General features: G+C 35.7%; 1 protein-coding gene across 1 annotated transcript in view; it reads left to right on the forward strand.

The window, feature by feature from the left end:
- The window catches only part of LOC150103848 (carnitine O-acetyltransferase-like), a 155,977-nt gene that overhangs the window by 98,975 nt on the left and 32,072 nt on the right, over nucleotides 1–24,930 (forward strand). Inside the window, exons 7-8 of the mRNA XM_090397075.1 lie at nucleotides 322–493; nucleotides 4,060–4,235. Coding sequence (XP_090253201.1) covers nucleotides 322–493; nucleotides 4,060–4,235 — 348 coding nt within the window. The remainder of the gene's footprint in view (nucleotides 1–321; nucleotides 494–4,059; nucleotides 4,236–24,930) is intronic.

A 24,930-nucleotide genomic window follows, 5' to 3' on the forward strand; every position in this document is an offset into this window, starting at 1 on the left:
AGTACTTTAACACATTTTCTTAGGACTGTTAGTTCTTCGTTCCATCAAGGTACTGATTTTCTTCCATCAAAGTTTTAGTTTCTTGGTTATTCTGAGTTTTTGGTCACTGGATTTTTTCTGACCTGATGAAAGCACAGAAGCAAGGAAGTCTATATCAGCTTGTGTTGATGCCCTGATGTGCGTGTGTGCGTGTGTTCATTTTTCAGCATAATATTTTTAGCCATCAATTTGTATCATCTAAAATAAATATGATTTATCACACTTTACTTTCTAGAATGCACTTAAATGTGTTATTTAAAACGATAATTTCTGTATATATAGTTTTTTCAGGTTAATGTCTGTAATGATGATGGGACTTATATTGATGAGCCTGAGATCTTTGTTCAACTGAAAAAAATTATGAATCATGCGCAATCAGAGGTACCAGGTGTTGGAGTTCTAACTAGCTTGCCAAGAGATAAGTGGGCTGTAGCTTATGACAGATTGTGCACAGGTAAATTAATTCTCAGAAAATTGAGGTTTTCTTTTTTCTGTAATATTATTGTTCTCATCAAACATATTTGAAAGCTTCTAAACTTTCAAACAACATGCACAACATGTTGCCATTTTAGTCATTTTTCAGTGCACATCAGCATTAACCTCTTGTGATATCTATTCCAGATGCTAATACAGTCATCCCTCAACTTACATCCGTTCGAAGATACATCCATGATCCCATAAGGGAATAAATAACATTTTCAACTATACTTTCAAACAAGATGCAAGCGAGCTTAAAGTAAAAAAAAAAAAATTCTTAGCAACAATGCATCTTTCAGCTGCAAGTTCAGCAATCGGCACGTCTTCAACAGTTATTCTGTTGATTTTGTGTTTTGAGAAATAGGTTATTTGTATGTTTATCGTTAAATATTTCGAGATGTTTTGTGCAACATGGCCCCTACACGCCTAATCAAAAAACTTAGTGAAGAATCACAGAAAAAGTGGCATAATTGATCTTGAAATGAAGTTACAAGTTATAAAGCAACATGAAGCTGGTAAGTCACTGTGATCGCGCATGACTTCGGATGGTCTCATTCTACAGTGACAGCCATTTTGAAAAATAAGGATAAAATCATAGAGGCTTTGAAAGGATCTGCTTCCATTAAATCGATGATAGTGATGAAGTAACGACAAGGTCGGTGCTTTGTTTCCATATTGGTGATATGGAAAAGCTACTTGCATCATGGATAGAGGACCTGAACCAAAAGCACATGCCCTTTAACACTGTGACCATAACTGCTAAGGCACTAAGTCTCTTCAACATGTTGAATGAGAAAGCAGGTCCCGATTATGAGCATGAATTCAATGCTTCTACTAGTTGGTTCATGAGATTCAAGCAGAGTTTTGTACTACATAATGTGAAAATGTGTGATGAATCTGAAAGTGCTGATGAGAAGCCTGCCAAGGTGTTTGTAGAGTAATTAGATAAAATTATTACATCAGAAAATTTGCCACAGCAAATATTTAATATGGATAAGACCTCCTTGTTTGAGAAAAAAATCTCCGAGTGGACATTCATCCACCAAACGACAAAATCTATGCCTGGTTTCAAAACTCTTAAAGACCATATTACGATTCTGTTAGTGGGTAATGGGACTGAATATGAACTGAAACCATTTGTGATATGGCACAGTGAGAATCTACAAGCCTTCAAAAACATTAGGAAGCATACTCTTCCAGTTCATTATCAGAGCAATAAGAAGTCCTGGATGCTGAAAAAATGTTTGAGGATGCCTTAATCAACTGTTATGTGAGTGAAATGGAAAGCTATTGTGGGAAAGAAAATGTAGGATTTAGAATTTTATTAATTCTAGATAATGCTCGAGGTCATCCACGTTACATCGGTGATTATTAAGACAATACTTATTAAGTCCCTAACCCCTATGATGCTGTTGATTTAATGTATTGAATTAAGTCCTTCCAGATGGAACGGAACCCAGACATAAGTCAAGGGATGACTGTATATTCATAATCACTGGAGATGTTCTATTGAGTGTATGTTTTGCCAAAAAAAAGCTGTGATATTTTGCATTTTGATGGAATTATTGTGTTTCTTGATTGGTTTAAGAATAAGGCATTATTATTATTATTATTATCATCATCATCACAATAAATTCGTCATGAGAGATTCTCACTATCAAATGCAGTGTTCATAAAATTGCACCTTTAAACTCATTTACTGTTTCCTCACACTCAAGTAATCTACTTCACTTTCTTCTAAAGTTTTTTCCCTGTCTTCCTCCACTTCATGAAAAATCTCTTTTGTATTTATCTGGCACAACCCTCTTACTAATTTAGGTCCTCATCATATTCCTCATCTTCTAAATATCTACAGTTAACTCTCGCTATAGCAAACACTATTATAACAGACTTGCTCTCTATAACAAACACCATTATAAAAAACTCAATCGCTATAACAAACTACAGGATAGTCCTATAACAAGCCTTGTAGGCATAATGCTGTTGTAAATTTGCTGTAAAAACTATCTACTATAAGAAAAATATTCCTCAAGGCCCAGTCAGTCTGCTGTGATAAGAGTAAGTAGGCAAAATGAATGAAAGTTTTCCCATTTGGTTATACAATAAATTAAAGATGCCAAGAAATTATATTCTTAGTTTAATCCTTTATCCAAGTGTAAGCAAATAAATTTTGCACCTGAAGTATCTTCAGGACTGGGCAACTTGTATATAAAGACTAATGACCTCGCATCACTTAATAAAATATAAAATATGTGGCTAAGTTAGATGGCTGACCAACAGATATCAAAAAGTGCTATGTCTGCAAAATTTAAGATGAAGAGTGGTGTACCACAGGGATCAGGACATGTGAATATTGATGTCATTTCAATATTAGTAAATGTAAACTGATGCACTCTGCTGTGATTAGATATCCAATATCATGTTATATTGGTAGGATTATGCTAGAGGAACTGATCAGGCTAGGAATCTTGCAGTTTTAGTAGACAGGAAGTTGAAGTTCAAAGGCCATATAATAAAGTTTGCAAATACAACTCAGAGGATAATTGCAATGCTGAAAGGAAACTTGACATGTAAAGATAAGAAAATCATTTTTCTTCTTTACATAGCCATGATAAGACCTCACTTGGACTATTGTGTGCAGGTGTGGTATACTGGTTTCTGTTGTGATTCTGATAGTAAAAAGGATGAAAAGTAGCATGTTAAAAATGATATCAGGATTCTGGAATACTGAACATGAAGAGAGATTGAGAATTTGTACACTAGCAAACAGGAGAAAGAGGTTTGATATGATTGAGACTTGCAAAATTTTGAAAAGATTGTAGAGGATACCAATAGATGGAAATTTTCGTTTTATGGAAAGTGGGGAAAGGACGAGTGGGCATCCTTGTAAATTGAGTATGAATGCCACTAAGAATTAGGTGAGGGCTAGATTTTTCTCTCATAGAGTGGTACGTGATTGGAATGGAAGTAGTGTGAGTGAATTCAAGAACAGTTGGAAGGAGCAATATATGGCCTCCCTTAATGAGTCCCTGACTCCCTAGAGGTCTCTCTTACTACTACTACTACTACTACTACTAATAATAATAATTTTTTTAGTTTAATTAGTTTAACTGCCCATACTATATATTTTTTTCTTTCTTTACCAACTGTGCCACTCTCCAGGCCTCCTCTTTATATATAGGATGAGTCCACACTCCTGTCACAAACTTTAAAGGCATATTTCTACATTTCAAAATTAGTGAAAAGGTCCCAATAAATGTGGGTCCTGAAATGTTGAATTTCTAAGTTACAACCTTTTTGTAGTGGCAACACCAGTGCCTACAACATGCTGAGCAGATAGATGTAACTCGACTAATTACGTGATTGTAGAATGAGTTGCCAGAGGTGGTTATGAGTGCTTCGTCAGTGAATGAGTTTAAGGAGAGGTATGATTATTATTATAATATGGAAATACCCATATAATAATAATAATAATAATAATAATAATTGATGAGTAAAGTATATAGTAAACTGTCAGTAAAATGCTACATTTTTGTTTTCCAGATCCTGTTAATAAAAAATCTGTCGAAGTTATTCAGCAGTGTATATTTCTTCTCTGTCTGGATAAGCCCCTTACGGTTAGTAATACTGATTTAGAAATGAGTGCACTTCATCAAGTTATGCACGGTGGTGGTGCAGGTGGTAACAGTGCAAACCGATGGTTTGACAAAACAGTGCAGGTAAGAGAACTTACTTATCATGACCTGTTACTTTGATACTCATATGAAGCAATGTGTGCTGGGTGTGTGATTAGAGTGGTGTTCAATATAACAGGGGGAATCTTGCAAAAAAAAAATACAACAAATTAACCTAATATCATTAACCATATTCAGTTAATTTGTTGTATTTTTTTTTTTTTTTTTTTTTTGTTTTTTATGAGTGCCTGATAGATTGAGTCATTGAGCTTTTAAGAAAAAGTTGTATATATATATATATATATAAGTACTGATTAGTACTATTAACTCGGGGTTGGGATATGTTCATTTTTCTAAATTAACTGACTTAAAACCCGAGAATTATAACACAATGACATTTATTTGAAAAAACGCAACATGTTTCGTCAAGAATGACTTCGTCAGGCGATAAGACCATCGAAAGATATTAAAAGACACTGAAATTAACATTGACACACTCTAAAGCTATACAATTATAAACATTTATAAATGTTTATATATAAATTATAAACATTTATAAATGTTTATAATTGTATAGCTTTAGAGTGTGTCAATGTTAATTTCAGTGTCTTTTAATATCTTTCGATGGTCTTATCGCCTGACGAAGTCATTCTTGACGAAACATGTTGCGTTTTTTCAAATAAATGTCATTGTGTTATAATTCTCGGGTTTTAAGTCAGTTAATTTAGAAAAATGAATATATAAGTACTGTATATATTGTTGGTATAGTGTATGGTACCAGTGCATACCATACAATGATGACTTGGCTGCTATTCTTCTATTACGCAAAGAATAGCAGCCAAGTCATCCTTCATGAGGAAGTTCATCATCATCAAATTCTTGACATATGTCCTCAAGGGGTGTACAGGATATGATAGTACTATATGAAAAATTTACATCATCACTAACTTCCTATCTACAATTTTCCTCTAAATCAGTCTGTTACTTGTCAAGACTCCAACATTATCAGATCTTATATTTCTATCATCTAAGGCACTTTGTACCGTATCAATCCACCTATAGCTGGGTCGTTTTCCTGCCAACCTGGCAGAGAACACTTGTTTTGCTAATCTTTCCTCGCCCATTCTGTTTAAGTGACCATACCAGCTGAGATTAGCTCTGCTAACGCATTCCTGGATGCTGACAATGTCTAGTTCTTTCCTAATATCCTCGTTTTTAATATGATATTGCCATTGATGCCATCTGTTCATGCCTCTAATCTTTCTCAGGACTCTCATATCTGTGGTCTCTCTAGTCTTTGGTCAAGTGTTTTACTTCTGGCCCAGCTCTCAGATCCATAAGTTAAAACTGGTTTGAACACTGTCTTGTATACAGCTAATTTAGTGTTCCGACTAATTTCTCTCTTATTCCATATGAATTTATTCAATTGACTTCCTACCATACTAGCTTTGTTGATTCTGTTGTCTATTTCCATATTTAATTTACCATCTTCACTAAAAATCGTGCCTAGGTAGCTGAAATGTTTTACCTGTTCCACAGGTTCTCCATTCACAACACAGTTTATATTTTCAACGATTCTACCTATTTTCATTGTCTTTTTATTGCTGACCTTCATGCCATATCTATTACAACAGTTATTCAATTTAGCCAGGGAATCTTGCAAACTTGTAGATTTAGGATTTATTTAGAAGTATAACATCGTCCACATAAAGCAAAGAGCTGATATTAACATCTCCAATTTTGAGATCATGTTTAATACCACTTTCCTTCATAATGTGATCCATATAGATAATGAATAACAAAGGGGATAATGTACATCCTTGTCTCACACCAGATTTAACATTAAACCATCTTCCTGTACTTCCTTCAGTTCTCACTACTGACTTGCAACTCCAATAAAGACTAAGTATTGCTTGATATAATTCCCCATTGACACCATATGACTGTAGCGTATTGAATGGCTTCTCTCTTGGCACCTTTCATATACCTTTTCCAGATCGACAAAACTTAAATACAGATCTTTGCTATATTCCCATGCCTTCTCAACTATTTGTCGTAAAGTGAAAATCTGATCCTGACAGCCTCTATTTGGCCTGAATCCAGCTTGTTCTTCTCCCAGCTTTTCTTCCTCAGTAGGGAAATACCTCTGTAATTCTCACACTCAGTTTTATTTCTCTTTTTATATATGGGTACTATTAGAGCTCTACTCCAATTATCAGGAATTCGTCCCTCTGTCCAGGCCTTCTGAACTATGCAGTGCAGCCACTGTAAGACTTTTATACCTCCATACGTCAGCATTTCTGTTCGAATATCATCTACTCCTGCTGCCTTTCCACATTTTAAGCCTTTGATGGCTTTTTCTACTTCAAGTATGAATATGTATTCCTGACTGTATGCCTGTTGAGTGTTTTTTTACCACTGTGCTGTCACTGCTTGTTTCATTTAGCAATTTTTCAAAGTAATTACTCCATACTTCAAGGATATCTTTTTCTCCCATTTTCATGTCACATTTGTAAACTGCTTTTACAGCACTCTTTCCTCCATTTCTAAGCTTCTTCAACAACCTCCAGAATATCTTACCACTTCTTGATATTTATTTTCTGTGTTCTTGCCGAAGTCCTCCCATGACTTTTTTTTAGCTAGTTTTACACAGTGTTTAGCTTTCTTACATTTGTCTCTGTATTCTCTAAGAGCAAAAGCTGACTTATTTGCCAGGAACTTTTGATATGCTTTCTTCTTTTCCTTCACTGCCTCTTTAACTTCCTGTGTCCACCATGGAGTTCTGATTTTTCTATCCTTGCACATAACCTCACCACATTCCTCTCTGGCTGAATCAATCAGGATTTTCTTCAAGGCTTGCCACTGAATCTCCAAGGTTTGGTTCCTGTTCTCAAATTCTTTCATTTTTTCTTCAATAATCTTTGTGTATTTTAGTCTACAGTTCACATCTGAGAGCTGCTTAACTTTTATTCACTTTAAAATTTTCTTACACATTATTCTTTTCAATATGAAATTCTATTTTATCCTGCTCGAGACTAAATAGTGGTCACTTCCAATTTCAAATCCTCTGTACACTCTTGTGTCCTGCACCATGGAGAAAATATCGCTATCAACAATAACATAGTCAACGAGACTATGTCTTATTCCTTGCCTCTTCTCTCCATGTGAATTTGTGCACACTTTTATGTTGGAACATGGTGTTAGTAATCACCAGTCCATGTCTTGAGCAGAAATCCAAGAGGTATTGCCATTATTATTAGCTTTGCTCTTTTCTCCAAATTTTCCCAATATATTTTTGTATGTCCTATAAACATTACCTACTCTGCTATTTAGATCCCCCAACAAACACCAACTTTTCCTTTTTCATTGTGTCAGTTGTGTTCTCTAAAGCATCAAAAAATTCCTCCACTTCTACCTTAATAGAACCTTCTGTTGGACCATAGGCACAAATAAGTCTCAATTCCCCATTCTAATATTTTCCCACATCACTCTACTCGAGACTGCCTGCCATTCAAGAAGATTAGCCTTGTATATTGTGTTGAATTCTATGGCTACTCCTTCTTTTTCTCGATTGTCATTGCCTGAATATAATATTTTGTATTTATTGCTCAGAAAGATCTCACCAGTTTTTATCTTTTTTGTTTCAGTCATCCCTATTATGTCGATCTGGTACTTATCTAATTCCTCAGCTAGTTCCATTTCTTTGCCATTCAGGCTTCTTATGTTGATATTACCGATCTTTAACTTTGGTGATATTGAGTTGGGGTGTGCTTTCAGATTTGTTCCAGTAGCCGACTTTTTGCTGTTTGCCCTGGTTTCCTGGCGAAAACAACAGGGGGCTTTTTTAACCAGGCGACGCCCCAACCAACATGAAATTTTGTCATGTTGTGCCATCATTTTGTATATTGGTTTAAGCCAATAAGAATACAATTTGGTCGGCTAAATCCCAAATTGCCAGCCTATTCTTGTTTCTTCAGTATCCAGGTAGATACCCAACAGGATGCACCATGAGAAGGTGAGGATTGGACATTAGGTCAGAAGCCCTGGTCAGTTCTCCACATTCCTTTAAAGACCTCATGGAGGTCTCCCATGAGGAAGTTTAATATGCAAAATTTGGTTCATTTCAGTCTGTGTGTAATGTATTGTTGCAAAGGTGAAAGATTTCTGAAAAAGAAAGCAAGGTTGGGTGAATATGTAGGGAGTGTTATGAAGGTGAGTACCAGTTGTGTGGAAAGAGTAAAACATGTGATAGTGGAGTAGAGAATATTGACAAAATTTGAGAAAATTATAGTGTTGGTAATATTGTTGAAAGTGCAGTAGTAGTAGTAGAAGGTTAGAAGAATGAAGAGGACCTCATGAAAGAAATAGTTTATACAGAATCCTTCACAGAATAAAGCATAAGATTAAACAATTGCAGAGACATCAAGCAATTGATAGAGGTAGAAATGAAAGACAAAGATGTGCAAGCCAAGGAACAAGAACATATGATGAAGTGAGAGAAGGAGAGTACAGGGTAAAAAATTTTTATGGTTGGTGATTCCATGATAAGAGGAGCACTTAATGAGAGCATGACTAAATCTTGTTCTGTAGCAAAAATTAATAATATTAGTGAAGCTATGAAGAATCAAAAAGATAATGTGAAAGAATTGATTGTTTTGGCGGCACTAACAACTTGAAAGGAAAATATTGTATGAGCGAAGATATGAAATTTATTGGAAGATGCAAAATATATATATATATATAAATAAACAAAAAAAAAAAAAGAGTGAAAGGGTGTAAAGATTATAAGTCTGTTGCAACATGCAACAGACTTATAATCTTTATAAGTCTGTTGACTATGATGAGCAAAAGTACATATAATGTTTATTGATTGCACTTGTTGGAGTTAGTTGTCTTAAGAAAGCATTGTTCACTCAGATTATGAGTGAACAATGTCTCAATCATATCACCTGTTTTCTGCCTATCAACCAATTTCTGTAACCCACAGATCTTCAACCTATTCTCGTAAGGTTCATCCCATAGACCAGCTATCATCTTGGTCACTCGCCGCTGGATCCGCTCTACTTCCTCCCCAATATGTGAACAAGTTCACATAGAGAGAAGATACATGCAATAAGAAAAGCCTCATTGACTGTGTTATTGTTGATAGTAATATCTTCATATTTGTTGAGATGACAAGAGTATACAGAGAATTTGAAATTGGAAGTGACCATGATTTCAATGCTAAGTAAGATAAAAATGAATATTACATTGAAAAGAACAGTATGTAAGGAAATTTTAAAAAGAATTAAAGTTGAACAACTTTTAAACTGTAGTCTACTATACAAACATCATTGAAGAAAAAATGAAATTAATGAAAACAAGAACCTCGGAGTCTCGGTGGCAAAGTCTGAAAAAAACATTAATTGATTCATCTAGGGAGGCATGTGGTGAAGTTTTCTGCAAGGATGAAAAATAAGAACACCATGGTGGACACAAAAAGTTAAAGAAGCAGAAGGAAAAGAAGAAAACATACTAAACATTCCTAGCAGATAAGTCAGCAGATGCCATAAAAGAATGTAAGAGCTAAACCATGTGTAAAATTATCTAAAAAACCAGAAGAATATAGAATATAAATATCAGAATGTTCTGGAGGCTATTGAAAAAGCTTAGAAATGAAGGAAAGTATATTGTAAATGGAATCAAAGATGATAAAGGTAACATCAAAACTGAAGATAAGGATACACGTCGGGAGTAATTACTTTGAAAGAATGTTAAATGGAAACAAGCAGTGGCAGAACAGCAGTAGAAAATATTCAAGAGGAATGCAAAAAGGAGTAGATAGCAGTATTCAAGGTAGGAAAATCAATCCAAAACCTGAAATGTGGAAAAGCAGCTGGAATAGATGATATGTTCAAATATGAAGTATAAAATTATATAAGTGAAGTGGATATTAGTTCCAGCATTATTTCAAACCCTAATGTAGAAACTATGAAAATTTCGTAAGGTAAGTTGACTAGAAAGATTTGAAATAATGCTAGATCTAATATCCACTTTGCTTATATATTTTTGCATCGTCGAACTGAAGCCTTTTGGCTCTTTATTTTAGTAATTTTAGTAATGAAGCATAAAACTTCTGCAGTGGCTACATTGCATATTTCAGAGGGTCTGGTCAGAAGATATTATTTCAGATGATTGGAGTAGGTTTTTTCATAGTTTCTATCTATAAAAAAGGGGTATAAAACTGAATGTGAGAATTACAGAGGAATTACTCTAGTTCTGGTAGATTTATGCAAACATGCATGAGAAGATGCTGAGAAAAATTGTGGAAGAGCAATTTATAGAACAGGCTCGGTTCAGGCCAAATAGAGATTGTCAAAATTAGACTTTCACTTTATGAGAAATGGTTGATTAATCATGGGAATATAACAAGGATCTCTGCTTAAGTTTTGTATATCTGGAAAAGGCATATGACAAGGTGCTCAGAGGAAAGTTTTTTTTCAAAACGCTGCAGTTATATGGGATAAATGAAACATTATACAGATCAATACATGGTCTATGTTTATATTGTAAGTCAGCAGTTAGAACTGAAGGAAATACAGGATGATGATTTGATGTTTACACTTTGCATGCTATCTCTATTCTTATTCATCACCTAGATTGCATTATGAAAGAAAGTGGCATTAAACCTGACATTAAAATCAGGTTTAATGTTAATATTAAATCTGATATTAAAATATCAAACTTAGTTCTTTGCTTTAGATGTGGAAAGGATTGTGCAGATGAAGTTGTACTCTTAAACACATCCAGTGCGAGTCTCCAGGATTCTTTAATTAAATTGCAAAACAGCTGTGACAAACTTGGCATAAAAATCAGTATTAGAAGACCAAAACTATGAAAATTGGCAGGAATATAGAAAACTTCAGGTTCATTTTCAATGGAAAACCTAGAGAACAAGTAAAATATTTCAGCTACTTAGGCCCAGTTTTTAATAAATATGGAAATAGACAACAGAATAAGCAAAGCCAGTATTAGCTTTGCCAGTATAAGCAAAGGTCGGGAGCCAGTCAAATCAATTTATATGGAATGAGAAAGAAATCAGCCAAAACACTGAACTAGCAGTTTGCAAGACAGTGTTCAAACCAGTTGTAAGTTACCATTCTGACAGTTGGATTAGAAATAAAGCACTTGATCTGAGATTAGAGACCACAGATATGCAGGTAGAAAAAATATTATTTATTTGGATACTCCATAGAGTCAAAAGACTCATTGCAGGAGACCCATGTGATCCATTAATACAATACCTATCATACATCTCCTTAAACCTATTCACTGTTGGGGTGCTCACAACCACCTCTGGCAATCCATTCCACTCATTCACCACTCTCCAAGTAAAGAACCTAGTCCACACACACTTACACAATTTCCAAGTGTGACTCCTTGTTTTCCCCCTACTCCTATGTATTGAAAAATTTAATTTGTGTCAATCTTATAGAATCCCTTTAGTAACTTATAAGTTTCTATCATATCCCCTCTCTGCATGTCGGCTAAACTCTGCAACCCACACAGACCTTCAATCTGTCCTCATAGGGAACATTCACAGACCTTTCACCAGTTTAGTCACTCATCTCTGAATCCTTTCCACCACTTCCTGATCCCCAAGAAATGCAGATGACGAAATCTGTGCACAGTAGTGAACATGCAGACGAATGATAGCCTTACAAAGAGGGATAATAACCTCCCTATCTTTGCTTATCAATGTGTTCTTCAGCATCCAAGTAATCCTCTGAGGTATTTTTCCAACTCTTGCAATATATCCTGTGAATTTCAAATCTCTATCCACCATCCCACCATTTCCTAGCCTCATCAATTTCCTGTAAACTGGTACCATCAATATGATATGAAGTATGTAATATTTTCATTCCAAAGTGCATTACCTTATATTTAACAACATTGAATTGACAACTATTGTTCTTTGCCCACACTACCAATTTTTTTAAATCGTCCTTTAAGATAGCTACATCATCTTTATCAAATATTGCCCTCCCTAGTTTTGCATCATCAACAAGCAACTAAATATCCCCCTTCAACTCTTCTACTGTATTGTTAATGTACAAATTAAAAAATTGTGGTCGTAGTACAGCATCCTGGGGCACTCCACTAGTCATCTTCATCTGCCTTGATTCCACTCCACCTACACCACCCTCTGATGTCTGTCTATCAGCCACCACCCTCACATCCATTCCCATTTGCTAGATAGCATCAGTGGCATAATCATATTAAAAATAAAGATGCTATCTAAGAACTTGACATAGTTAGCAAAACAGATTTTTGATGCCAAGATGGCAAGAAAAAGAGCCAGAGAAAGACCGTGATCTAGGTGGATTGATTCATTCAGAAGTGTTTTAGAAGACCAACATGTTAGATATGACAATATTGGAGTGCTGATAAGTAATAGACTAATCTGGAGGAAAATTGTTGATAGGAGATTAGCATTAATGTAAATGTAATCTTGCAGTACTGTCATAGTGGCCTCTTGAGAGTATATATGAGGAAATTTATGATGATGATACTGTTGAAATAATATGGATACAAAGCATAAGTTGATATATTTCATCCATATAACTGTTTTGGTGGTTAAGACTCTGCATTATCTTCATCTGAAAGATATACCTTTGCAGAGTGATCATTCAGTAAGTCAACTATTTCATCACCTGTTATCTCATTACCATCAGCATTCATTAAATTTTTCTACCATAGTAGTTTTTTCCTTTAATCACCATGTAGTGAATGAACTCTTTGAGATTTCATTGGTTTATTTCATCTCATAATCTGCATTTGCTTTCCTCACCACTGATCACCCTGCTTACCTCCAATTTGCAGTGCTTGTGAGTTTGCTGATTATCTTTCTCTTTTATATCTAGTGTAACATTTACTTTTTTTGCAGCTCCTGCTTCATTATGCCACTTGTCTATGCAAATCCTACCCAGTGTATCCTTCTAATCTTCTTAAGTATAATCTGCTTCTGCTTTCTTTTTTTCCCTTGCATATGCTAATTATAATAACCTGCCCAGTAGTTCCACATAACCCTTAACTGAAAACTTCATGAAGATTGGATGATCACTCTCTCCACCAGCTGAAGGCAATGTATGTGACAACCTCTATTATGAACAAATCCTATGATGCTATTCAAAAGATATTCAGCACTCTTGAATTTTGAGCCCCTTCTGCCTTTACATGCTGATTCAGGTAATAATACTTTAGTAACTGTATAAATTACTTTACTATGTGATCTTTTCTGCTTTCAGTCTCTGCCTCCATAGTCAAAGTCCCACATAACCGTAAATGCACTGCTTTCCACAGCTGTCTCCTCGTACTCTTTTTTTTTGGGGGGGGGATCCACTATTCTCAACGTCATCCTACTCTCTCTCTCTCTCTCTCTGTTTTCCTTCCTGAAAATGCTATACCCCCTCACATTCTATTCATATGAATATTCTTGTAACTGTATCATTCTCCCTCAACCAGATCTTGCTAATGCCCATAACTTTTGGCCAAGTTCATCAACCAGTTTCAAAAACTCCTTCCTCATATTTTTGATGTTCTTGCCATTAGTATACATAAACTGCACTATTCATTTGGTTGCACAATTACTTTTACACCTTGTATTGTTTGTCACTTTCAATTTTATTACCTGAGAGACTACATTCAAAATGTTTTGTTCATTGACATACTCGCTTACCTTGAGGATGTCTGCTTGTTGTGACTGTTTTAGAATTACAGCCAAAGCAACTACCTGTGTGGCCAGTATATTATGTCTGTAAATTGCATATGTTCTTTTTGCCAGTTTGTCTGTTTCATGCGATGAAAAATGTGAGTTTACAGGAATAAAAACTTTGCTACCTTCATGGGAGACTGGCTAAACTTACCTTCTGATGAAACAACCTTATAAAGGTTCTTTGTATTCTTTACAAGGAAAGGATCTGAGAAAGACCAGGAAAGATCTGAGAGGAATACATGTATGAGCACCTGCAGTCACCCTTAGCCTCCACATTTTTAGTGACAAGTGATATGTTGCCAGGAGCTGTTTTAATAAAGTATTAGAATTCAGCATCACAGTGAATCTAGGAGATAGCAGAAACTAAATTTAACAACTGTTTTTTATGTTGAATTTTTTCTTGACAATTATTTATAAGACTATTACACTTTTTTATATAATCTTTGTCAAGTAGCTTTATTTTATCCTCCTACATGTTTCGCCAATTTTACTATTGGCATCCTCAGGGAACACAAACTAGTAAGCTAAAATGAAGGTTACAGACTAGGTTATAACTGATGGTTCTAATTCATACAAAAAATTGGTATTGTGCGTGACAATGTGCATGTCTCGTTAACATGATTTATTCATTATGGCTCATGACGTAATTGTTATGAAAGTTCATTTCTTTGATGTTTAATGATCTGATTAAAGTTTTCCCAAATTTCTGATAAAATTAGACCTTGATTCTTGTTTAGGTTTTCAGTTTTACGGGCGACTGTAGCTGCTTCTCTAAAGGTTCTTGAATGGTAGTTATCTTCTGTGTATGGCATAAGGCTCTTATCCCACTCAATGTGATGGTTAGTAGAGGCAAAGTGGCATGAAAGGCCTGAAATGTCTTGTCTGTTATTTCTGACGTATCCTATGTGTTCTTTCTTTCTCGTTTCAAAGCTTCTAGAGGTCTGATCTACGTAACTAATACCACATGAGCATGGTATATTATATACTCCAGAGTACTTATAGAATGGGTGAGGATCTTTCAGTGATCTTAAAAATTTCCGAATAGTGTTGATTGGTTTGAATGCCACTCTGATCTTATGTGGTTTTAAAAGGTTAGCTAATTTTTTGGTAATGTTGCTGACAAAAGGAATCGTAATTGTACTGATGTATTGGACATCATCACGTTGTCTATGTGGTATATCAGTAAAGAGAATCTTGTTATAGAGTATTTTTGGGTAACCATTTAAAGAAAGTTCTCTGGATATTGTAGTTAATTCCATTAGTAGGTCATCCTTGTCTGTTGTATACTGTATAGCCATGGGTAGCCCCCTCTCACCTCCTTGTGCTGACTTATTCATGGAAGATCTAGAGAAAAAAATCTTATCCCAGATCATTCCAAAACCAAAAATTTGGTACAGATATGTAGATGACATCTTTATCATTTGGGATCATATGAAAGAAGAACTAATGAATTACCTCAACCAAATCAATAGTTTCCACAATACCATCAAATTCACATTAGAAATAGAAAAAGATGAAAAACTGCCATTCCTTGACATTTTAATAAAGAAACAAACCAATAATAGTATCAACCTATCTGTGTACAGAAAACCTACAAATACTGGACGTTACCTCCATTTCAACTCAGCTCATCACATAGCTCAGAAACTTAGCATTATCCATAGGCTCAAGAAAAGAGCTTTACAGTATACGACAGACAAGGATGACCTACTAATGGAATTAACTACAATATCCAGAGAACTTTCTTTAAATGGTTACCCAAAAATACTCTATAACAAGATTCTCTTTACTGATAAACCACATAGACAACGTGATGACGTCCAATACATCAGTACAATTACGATTCCTTTTGTCAGCAACATTTCCAAAAAATTAGCTAACCTTTTAAAACCACATAAGATCAGAGTGGCATTCAAACCAGTCAACACTATTCGGAAATTTTTAAGATCACCGAAAGATCCTCACCCATTCTACAAGTACTCTGGAGTATATAATATACCGTACTCATGTGGTAGTAGTTACATAGGTCAGACCTCTAGAAGCTTTGAAACAAGAAAGAAAGAACACATAGGATATGTCAGAAATAACAGACAAGACAAGACATTTCAGGCCTTTCATGCCACTTTGCCTCTACTAACCATCACATTGAGTGGGATAAGAGCCTTATGCCATACATAGAAGATAACTACCATTCAAGAACCTTTAAAGAAGCAGCTACAGTCGCCCGTAAAACTGAAAACCTAAACAAGAATCAAGGTCTAATTTTACCAGAAATTTGGGAAAACTTTAATCAGATCATTAAACATCAAAGAAATGAACTTTCATAACAATTATGTCATGAGCCATAACGAATAAATCACGTTAACAAGACATGCACATTGTCACGCACAATACCAATTTTTTGTATGAATTAGAACCATCAGTTATAACCTAGTCTGTAACCTTCATTTTAGCTTACTAGTTTGTATTCCCTGAGGATGCCAATAGAAAAATTGGCAAAACATGTAGGAGGATAAAATAAAGCTACTTGACAAAGATTATATAAAAAAAGTGTAATAGTCTTAACAACTGTTTGTTTTCTAATTATGGTTTCTGTCTGTTCAGATCATGTTTTCAAAATAAAATATTCAGAATGTTGCATCTGTGACTTCTGTGGAAAGGAAACATGCCAGGTTTAAACATCTTATACATTTAACATGTTTAAATCTAGTGTACATCCCAAAGTTGACTATTTGTTGACTAGTTGGTATGCCTCAGGGGTCTGTTTCAGGGCCATTGCTCTTTTAATCTGTATGTTCATGATGTTAGCGAAGATTTGGATGGAGATATTCAGTTGTTTGCAGATGATGCAGGTTTGGGACAGACTATGAAGAGTAGAATGAGAGACACCAGATGGACAGTCAGAGTTAGAAACTGGTATCCAAGAGATACCAAAAGGAAACGTGGAAGACCAGCCTTAAGGTGGGAAGACCCAATGATTAAGAAGGTTGGAAGAAAATGGAGAAGAAAAGCCCAAGAGAGGAATAGCTGGACTCTTTATGACCTGCAGTCATGGAGAAATCCTGACTGAAACCACAGGTCCATCAAGGTAATCAAGGTAATGAAGAGTAGAGTGAATGGGCACAGAAATGGGGATGCTAGTTCAATGCTGCAAAATGTAGGGTTTTGGGGATTTTGGAAACAAAGATAGTGTGTAGAATTTAGGCTAGGTGGGGATATATTGTTGGAAGTGGAGGAGATAAGAGATCTTGGAGTGACAGTTGATAAGGATCTGAAATTGAGGGGACACATTGCAAAAATGGTGAGGACAACACAAAGAATTCTAAGAATGATGCAGAGGACACTGACTTGTAGAAGTAAGGAGATTCTTATTTCACATTATAAAGCTTTGATTAGGCCACATATGGACTTCTGTGCACAGATTTGGTCACCTGGTTTTCAAAAGGATGAAGAGATATTGGAAAGGGTCCGGATACAACTTACTAATGTTAGATCTTGAATAAGGACCTTTTCATCAAAAGGGTCATTCATTCAAGATGTAACAAGAATACAATAATAACCAAGAAATACTTGTACTGTTAGTAAAGAAACAAATTGCTAATAGAGAACATAATTGAATTACCTTAAAATGAAGTACAAAAAAATGAGGAATTTGTCTGTCTAGATAGAATTACTGTTGTTTGAAATCACTAGTAAGAAAAAATACTCTATGCAAAATGTATGTCAATGCAAACAAAAGTCCAAAGGTTGCGTGTGAGTTGCCCACGATAAGCGTAACGCCCGAAGCGAAGGCATTCGTGGAAAGTGAATTGAACTCGCATTCCCCGAAAAGAGCGCTCTTGAGGAGAAGAGTTGTGACTAAACAACTTAAAGACCAATAGGAAGGGGGCATGAGAAAACTTCTGCAACAAAAAAGAGGGCGTAACAAGGGATAATAAATGTGGGTTTGCATGGATTTCCACCCCTGTTTTTTCTGTTCCTGTTTTCATTTTGGACCCACAATGCTGACCCTGACCAGTGGAAGGGAATTCTACAACTTCGGATGGCAAGTTTCTCCCTGTTACTGACTGGCGAGTATCGGGCAAGCTGCATGCGAGATGACAGCGTCCACTGACTCAGGCCATTGGTAGAAGTGCTACCAGAATGAGACAATGGAAAGTTCCTCCAGGGAGATAGGCAGTCTAATGATAGCGACCAGCAAGATGAGCGTTTGCCCAACAGATTGCAAAAAAATGGTTGTACGTGGCGAGCGAAGTGACCTCCACGTGGACACAACCCACTGAAGCAGTAATGTATCTAACAGTAAAGGACGGATAAAGGAGACATGGTAACCTCATGCGGCGGTAGTAATGTACAGAATTCTCTTATTTTATTAACAATTAGCATTAGAGGAAAAGGGTGACTTAATTTCCAGTTGGAAGAAAAATGGACAATTGCTTAGAGAACCTTTTGAATGACTTATATGCATTGGAACTTGTTAGCTCCATTGGACTGGTAATCGGAGGACTTGAGTTCTTGTGTGAGACCTAATTAATGTGGTGGGGTCTGTGTTAGCTTTGAAGTTAAAATTATAAACTTGCTTTATTTAAATTAAGCTGATATTAATCCCACATTGTTTTAAAACCGAATAAGAAACTCAAAGATTGGAATAAGAGAGTTTCATGCCGAATATAGTAAACTATAAAAGTATCAGTGATACTTTTATTATATATTAATATTAATCCCACATTGTTTTAAAACCGAATAAGAAACTCAAAGATTGGAATAAGAGAGTTTCATGCCGAATACAGTAAACTATAAAAGTATCAGTGATACTTTTATAGTTTACTATATTCGGCATGAAACTCTCTTATTCCAATCTTTGAGTTTCTTATTCGGTTTTAAAACAATGTGGGATTAATATCCCCTTAATTTAAATAATGTTTATATCGCCGAAATGAAGCCTATTGGCTCTTTATATTTAAGTAACTTAATGGTTGCGCCTGTTTGACAACTCGTATAGCAGAGTATATAAGTTATTTTCGTTATACCCTTTGGTATCTATTTGGTCTAGCTACTCACTGATGAAGCCTCAAAAAAGGCTGAAACTGGTCTGGGTAGTGACCTCCCACCATAATATAATAATAGCATACATTTCCTAGGAAATGTGTTTTTACATTATGGAAAACACCAAGAATAGCGATCAGAACTTTACCCACCTTGCAACGAGTTGCCCGAGATTGTACTACGTACTGGGACTACTTGCATTAGCTCTCGCTAGTATTTGCCGATACTTTTATAGTTTACTATATTCGGCATGAAACTCTCTTATTCCAATCTTTGAGTTTCTTATTCGGTTTTAAAACAATGTGGGATTAATATCCCCTTAATTTAAATAATGTTTATATTGCCGAAATGAAGCCTACTGGCTCTTTATATTTAAGTTATAAATTTGCATTTTCCCATGCTAAGTGTGTTTTAATTGACCAGAAGATATGAGTTATATGTTCATTAACTAGAGTGTTCATTTATGATTGTCAGTTGATTTAGTATAGGTATTGTGATAAGCTTTTGATATGTTTAAACTTAATTGTAAAAACTCATTAGATCTTTAATAAACATGTTTTACTATGTAAGCCTGAGTTTGCTTGAGCATGAGACTAATTTACCACTCATAAAAGTTTGAACCTATGCATAAGGGGAAGGTATAGAATAATTAGAAAGGATAGGGCTATGACTGCAAACTGAGATCTCTACAGACACTATATGTATTTAACGAATTTAGGTAGCTGTTAGAACTCTGGTAAAGTTTCTCTGAGCAAGAATTCTTCTGTCCTAGGATTCTGACTGGCGCAGCTGGAACAAACAAATTTGTCAGAATTCGAAAAGGAGACGGCCCCAGAGAGATAGACTGTAGATCTCATTCTTAGTTGGCACAAGAGGGGATGATAGTAACATAGATTTAAGGAAAAACCACGACGTAACACTAATGTAGTTTCTGATCTCTGGAATGTTCTACATTCCAGAGATCAGAAACTGAGAAAAAGTCGAGAATATTCAATTTACAGAGTCTGATGTATAGGAAGAAGAGGGGTAATATGATAGACCTACAGGTTAGTAAGGGGTTGTTATAGGATCAGTTTTGGAGTGGTTTTATAGCAAACGGTGGGAGATGGAAACTGTATAAGGAGAGTGTGAGCAGGGGAGCGAGAAGCTGTTTTGCATGCAGAGCTGTGAATGATTGGAATGCCTTGCCTGAGAGTGTGGTGTCTGCAGAGAATTTGAATGTGTTTAAGGCATGGTATGATGAGCTGTGTATTTAACAAAAGGGCCTCCTAGACGAGTCTTTGACTCCATGGAGTCTTGGGATAATAATAATAGTTATTATTATTATTTTTTTTAGTTAAATTCTTCACAAGTTTCACATACGATTAGTTCACTTCATCAGGAGAGAGAAAGAAAAAAATTACAATGAAAAGGTTAAGAAACAAGCAAATTAACAGTCACAGTAACACAGAATATTTGAAAAAAGATTAACACTTGTGAGTACATGCAATTCATATCATATTATTATGGATGAGAAGAGTGCCTAAGAGCTGGTTGCAGTTGGTTTTGGTGTCAAAATAGCCAAACCTGATGTAGGCTTAGAATATACAAGGGTGTGCTGAAAAGTTGTGATAATCACCATAAAGGAATTGAGGTAGGACCATGTAACTTACACATTATTCTCAGCTACAGATATAACTTTATCATCTGTGGTAAATTTTGTTCCTTTCGAGTGTTTCTTTAAATTTGGGAATATTATTATTATTACGCGACACCTCCAAGAAGTCCAAAGACTCCTGGACGGTGGGCACAAGAGAGGAATAGGAAATAGTTGGATGGGACCAGGTCTAGAGAATTGGATTGGTGAAGCAGACATTGAAAGCCTAAGTTGTGTATTGCCTGTTGGATTTCATGAGCAGTGTGAGCAGGTACATTGTCCTGCAAAAGTAACACACCTCTGCTCAGTTTCCCGCAGCGTTTTTCCTTCAATTCCTTCAGAGCTGCTGTACCGGTTTCATCTTTTTCGTGCTACTTGGTAAGGATTATACCATCCATATCCCAAAATACAATGGCAAGAACCTTCTCTGCTGACTTTTAGGCCTGGAACTTTTTTGTCCTGGAGAACCTTGTGTCTCCACTCCATTGACTGCTCTTTGGTCTCTTGGTCATAGTGATGAAGCCATGTTTCATCAACAGTCACTCTACAAGCCAAAAAATTTGCAACTGATTTCTCAAAATGACCCCAAATCCCTTGAAATGACAGTACACATTCTCTCTTTTGGTTGGCATTCAAACATTTTGGGACCCCACTTCATTGAGAGCTTCTGCATTTCCAAATGTTGGTGGATAATGACCCTCAACTCATTCCCTGGATATCTACAGAGTCTTTGCAATGTTTTTGACTAGTATGCGTCTATCATCAAGGATCATGGCATCGATGTTTCAGGATGTCTAGTTTGAAACTTGGCCACCCATGTTGAGGCACAGTCCCCCTAAAGACAAAGTTCGGTGAATTTCATTTACGGACTTTTCCTGCAGCACCTCTGTGTTTTCAAATTTCATCGAAACCTCTGACATATATTCTTATATATCCTAAAAGAAAAGACTAAATTATTACAATTTGGTCTTTTTCTTTGATAAAACATGGAGATTAAAGGGTTTTAAGATATGTTCTTTCTTTCTGTGAATATATCAGTTCCTTTAATATCATACTTCAAAATTTTAAGGAAAAGATAACTAAATTATTAATTATAAAAACTTTGATTAATAACTACCTATATTTCTGCCACATTACATTGCCATCCTCAGGGATCACAAAACAATGATATATGCATGCAGGCACTCACATTAAGCAAATGAGCTGAAGAAAGGGCAACTGAATTTGTCCTTGAGTCCTAAAAGGTGTCCACTAGCAGGCTAAATTGGGTTGTCTTGACCACTGGGCTGATGATCTTAGACTGTAAGCTTCCTAAATTTGGGGCAGTCTCATACACCTAAATTTCTTGAGGTTTGGAAAGTTTTTCAGAATTGAGGCTGATCATTTTTTGTCCTAGGTGTTTATCAGAACTTTTCAGCCCCCTCCCCATAACATTTCTGATGATTCTTTGAATGCTCTGACAAAGAAATTGTAGTCAGTGTAGGCAATTTTTGTAGATGATTTATCTTTTCCTTTATTTATCATTTAGCATTTTCCCACATGAACAAGGGATCTTGTGTACTTCTAGTTTTATGAGTGGTGAATGGGTAGAATTTGGAGTTAAAAGGAGACATGAGATCTTGTTTATTGGGGGAAAGCAGCTTTTATTCAATGTTGTTGTTGCAATATCTTTGATATCTTGTGAATGTGAGAGAGAAAGAGAGAGAGGGAGAAAGAGAGACCATATGCAAGGGAGCAATACTGCTTCTCTATATTATTGTTTTTTTTTTTGTCTATCTGTTTGTCTTGTGGGGAAGAGGCTTCTTTACAATATTCTCAACCCTTTTTTTTTTCTGCAGACACCACACTCTCTGGCAATGCATTCCAAACTTTCACAACTCTCCATGCAAAAAACCAGTTTCTCCCTCCCTTGCTCATACCCTCCTTATATAGCATCCTGGGATGACCACTTGTTCTCCCCAGTCCCCCACAATTTTATAAAACCTCAACATTAATCTTATAACAATCCCTTACTAACTTGTACATCTCTATGATATTACCCCTCTACTTCCTATACACTAGAATCTGCAAATTGCATAGTCTCAACCTTTCTTCATATTCAACATTCTAGAGATCAGAAACTATTTTGATCAATTGCAGTGGCATCCCATGAAGTTTTAAGTGGGGCTGCTGCCTATACAAAATAATTTTAAAAAAATCTTTTTTTCCTAATCAGTAACCAATTTATTAATAAATAAATCTGCAGATTTATTTATTAATAAATTGGTTACTGATTAGGAAAAAAATAATGAATTTTTTTAAAATTTTGTATAGGCAGCACCTCCACTTAAAACTTCATGGGCCACCACTGATCAATTGTCTTTAAACATTCTCCAACATCTCTTCATCCTTTTGAAAACCAAGTGACCAAATCTGTGCACAGTAGTCCATATGTGGCTGAATCACAGCCTTATACAATGGAACCAGAATCTTCTTACTTCTACATGTCAGTGTCCTCTGTATCATTCCCAGAATTCGTAGTGTTATCCACACAGTTTGGCAATATGTCCTCTAAATTTCAGATCTTTATCCACCATCACCCCAAGATCTTATTTCCTCCACTTCCAACAATATATCTTTACCAAGAGTGAATTCTATATCCAAACTTTGCCTTCCAAATTTTAAAACCTTACATTTCACAATATTGAACTGGTATCCCCCAATCCTGTGTCCATTCACTCAGTCTACTGCAGTCTTCTTGTAAGGCCACAAAACATTTGCTTTACTCATCATAATTCATCCCAACTTTACATCATCTGCAAACAGCTGCATATCCCCATTCAAATCTTCTCCAATGTCACTAACATACAGGTTAAACATCAATGGTACTAAAACTGACCCCTAAAGCATGCTTTAGGGGTCAGTTTTAGTGACTTTTCTGTTCTGGGTTTTAGTGACTTTTCTGTCTGACCACTGGTGACTTTTCTCTTCTGGGATATTGCTCCCCCAATATGCAACTTGATACCTATCAGACAGCCAATCTTCAATCTGATTGAGTTCAAATTCTCTACTATCCAACTCCATCCACTCTAGTTTGACTATCAACTTATCATACAACAATCTATCAAAAGCTTTTGCAAAGGCTAGTAGAAGATTACTAAAACCTGACCACCATTTAGCAGATCTGTGCTGCCCATCAAAGATAATACTATTGTTGTCAACCTAGTTCTGGATCCTGATTCTCACCAGCCTTTCCTACACTTTAACCACAACGAGATGCACAGATTAGTCTATAATTTTATGCTGAATTCTGTCACATCCTTTATGAAGCAGTATAAATTTGCCTTCCTTCTACTCCTTTGGAACTTGACCCAATGTAAGACTCATATTAAACAAACACGTCAAGGTAGATGTCAACTTCCTGGCACATTCCTTCAAAATACACAGTGATATATCATCAAGTCCTACAACTTTGTGAATATCAAGTTTGCTTAATTCTCCATATACTTCATCTTCACTAATAATCAGTCTGTCCTCCTCATCACTCTATTCTGAAACTCTCCATGATGTCATATTTACATTGATGCAAGACCTTTATGAACTGTTCATTAAATATCTCAATTATATCTCTGCAGCAGTTGTCATTATACGATTTTCTCCAATTAATCCCATCCTACCATAATCGTTCTTATATTTGCTGACTACATATCAAAAGAACTCCCTAGGATTTTTTTTGGCTTCATTAGCTAACTGTTGCTCATATTGCACTTTTGCTACCCTTACCAGCCATGTCACCATCCTTGCCTGTTCTTTGTACTCCCTTTGTACTTCTCATAATCACCAGCCTTGTAGTTTCACATATACCCTTTCCTGACAGAAATCCTCACATGGCTGGAAATCACCCAGATAATCACTTCATGACCACTCTCACCAACTGGAGGGAGATTTGACATCTTATTTAGCATCCTGTGATGAGATAATGAAATCAAACATCCTCAATCCTTGTTTGTCCTCTGTTACATACTGCCTGAGGTAGCTGTCCCTCAAAAACTCAAGAAACTCATTTTCTTTACTTCCAGTTGCTGTTTCATCATCCCAATCTATGTTGCTGTAATTAAAATCACCCCTGGTCACCCTTTTCCCATTTGCTTATACCTTTCCTGGTCACTACCTTCTACATTATCAGTTCTATAACAACATCCAACAAGGTAGTATTCATTCTGTTTACCTCTGTCTCGCACCATACTGCATCAAAACTATTACCACTATTTTCTCCTTGCATCTCTACCTTGCATAGACATAACATAAAATACATAATACACTTC

The sequence above is a fragment of the Typopeltis vanoorti genome, chromosome 8, assembly GCF_054136105.1.
Source record: "Typopeltis vanoorti isolate ZY-2024b chromosome 8, IOZ_Tvanoo_1.0, whole genome shotgun sequence".
Taxonomy (NCBI): domain Eukaryota; kingdom Metazoa; phylum Arthropoda; class Arachnida; order Uropygi; family Thelyphonidae; genus Typopeltis; species Typopeltis vanoorti.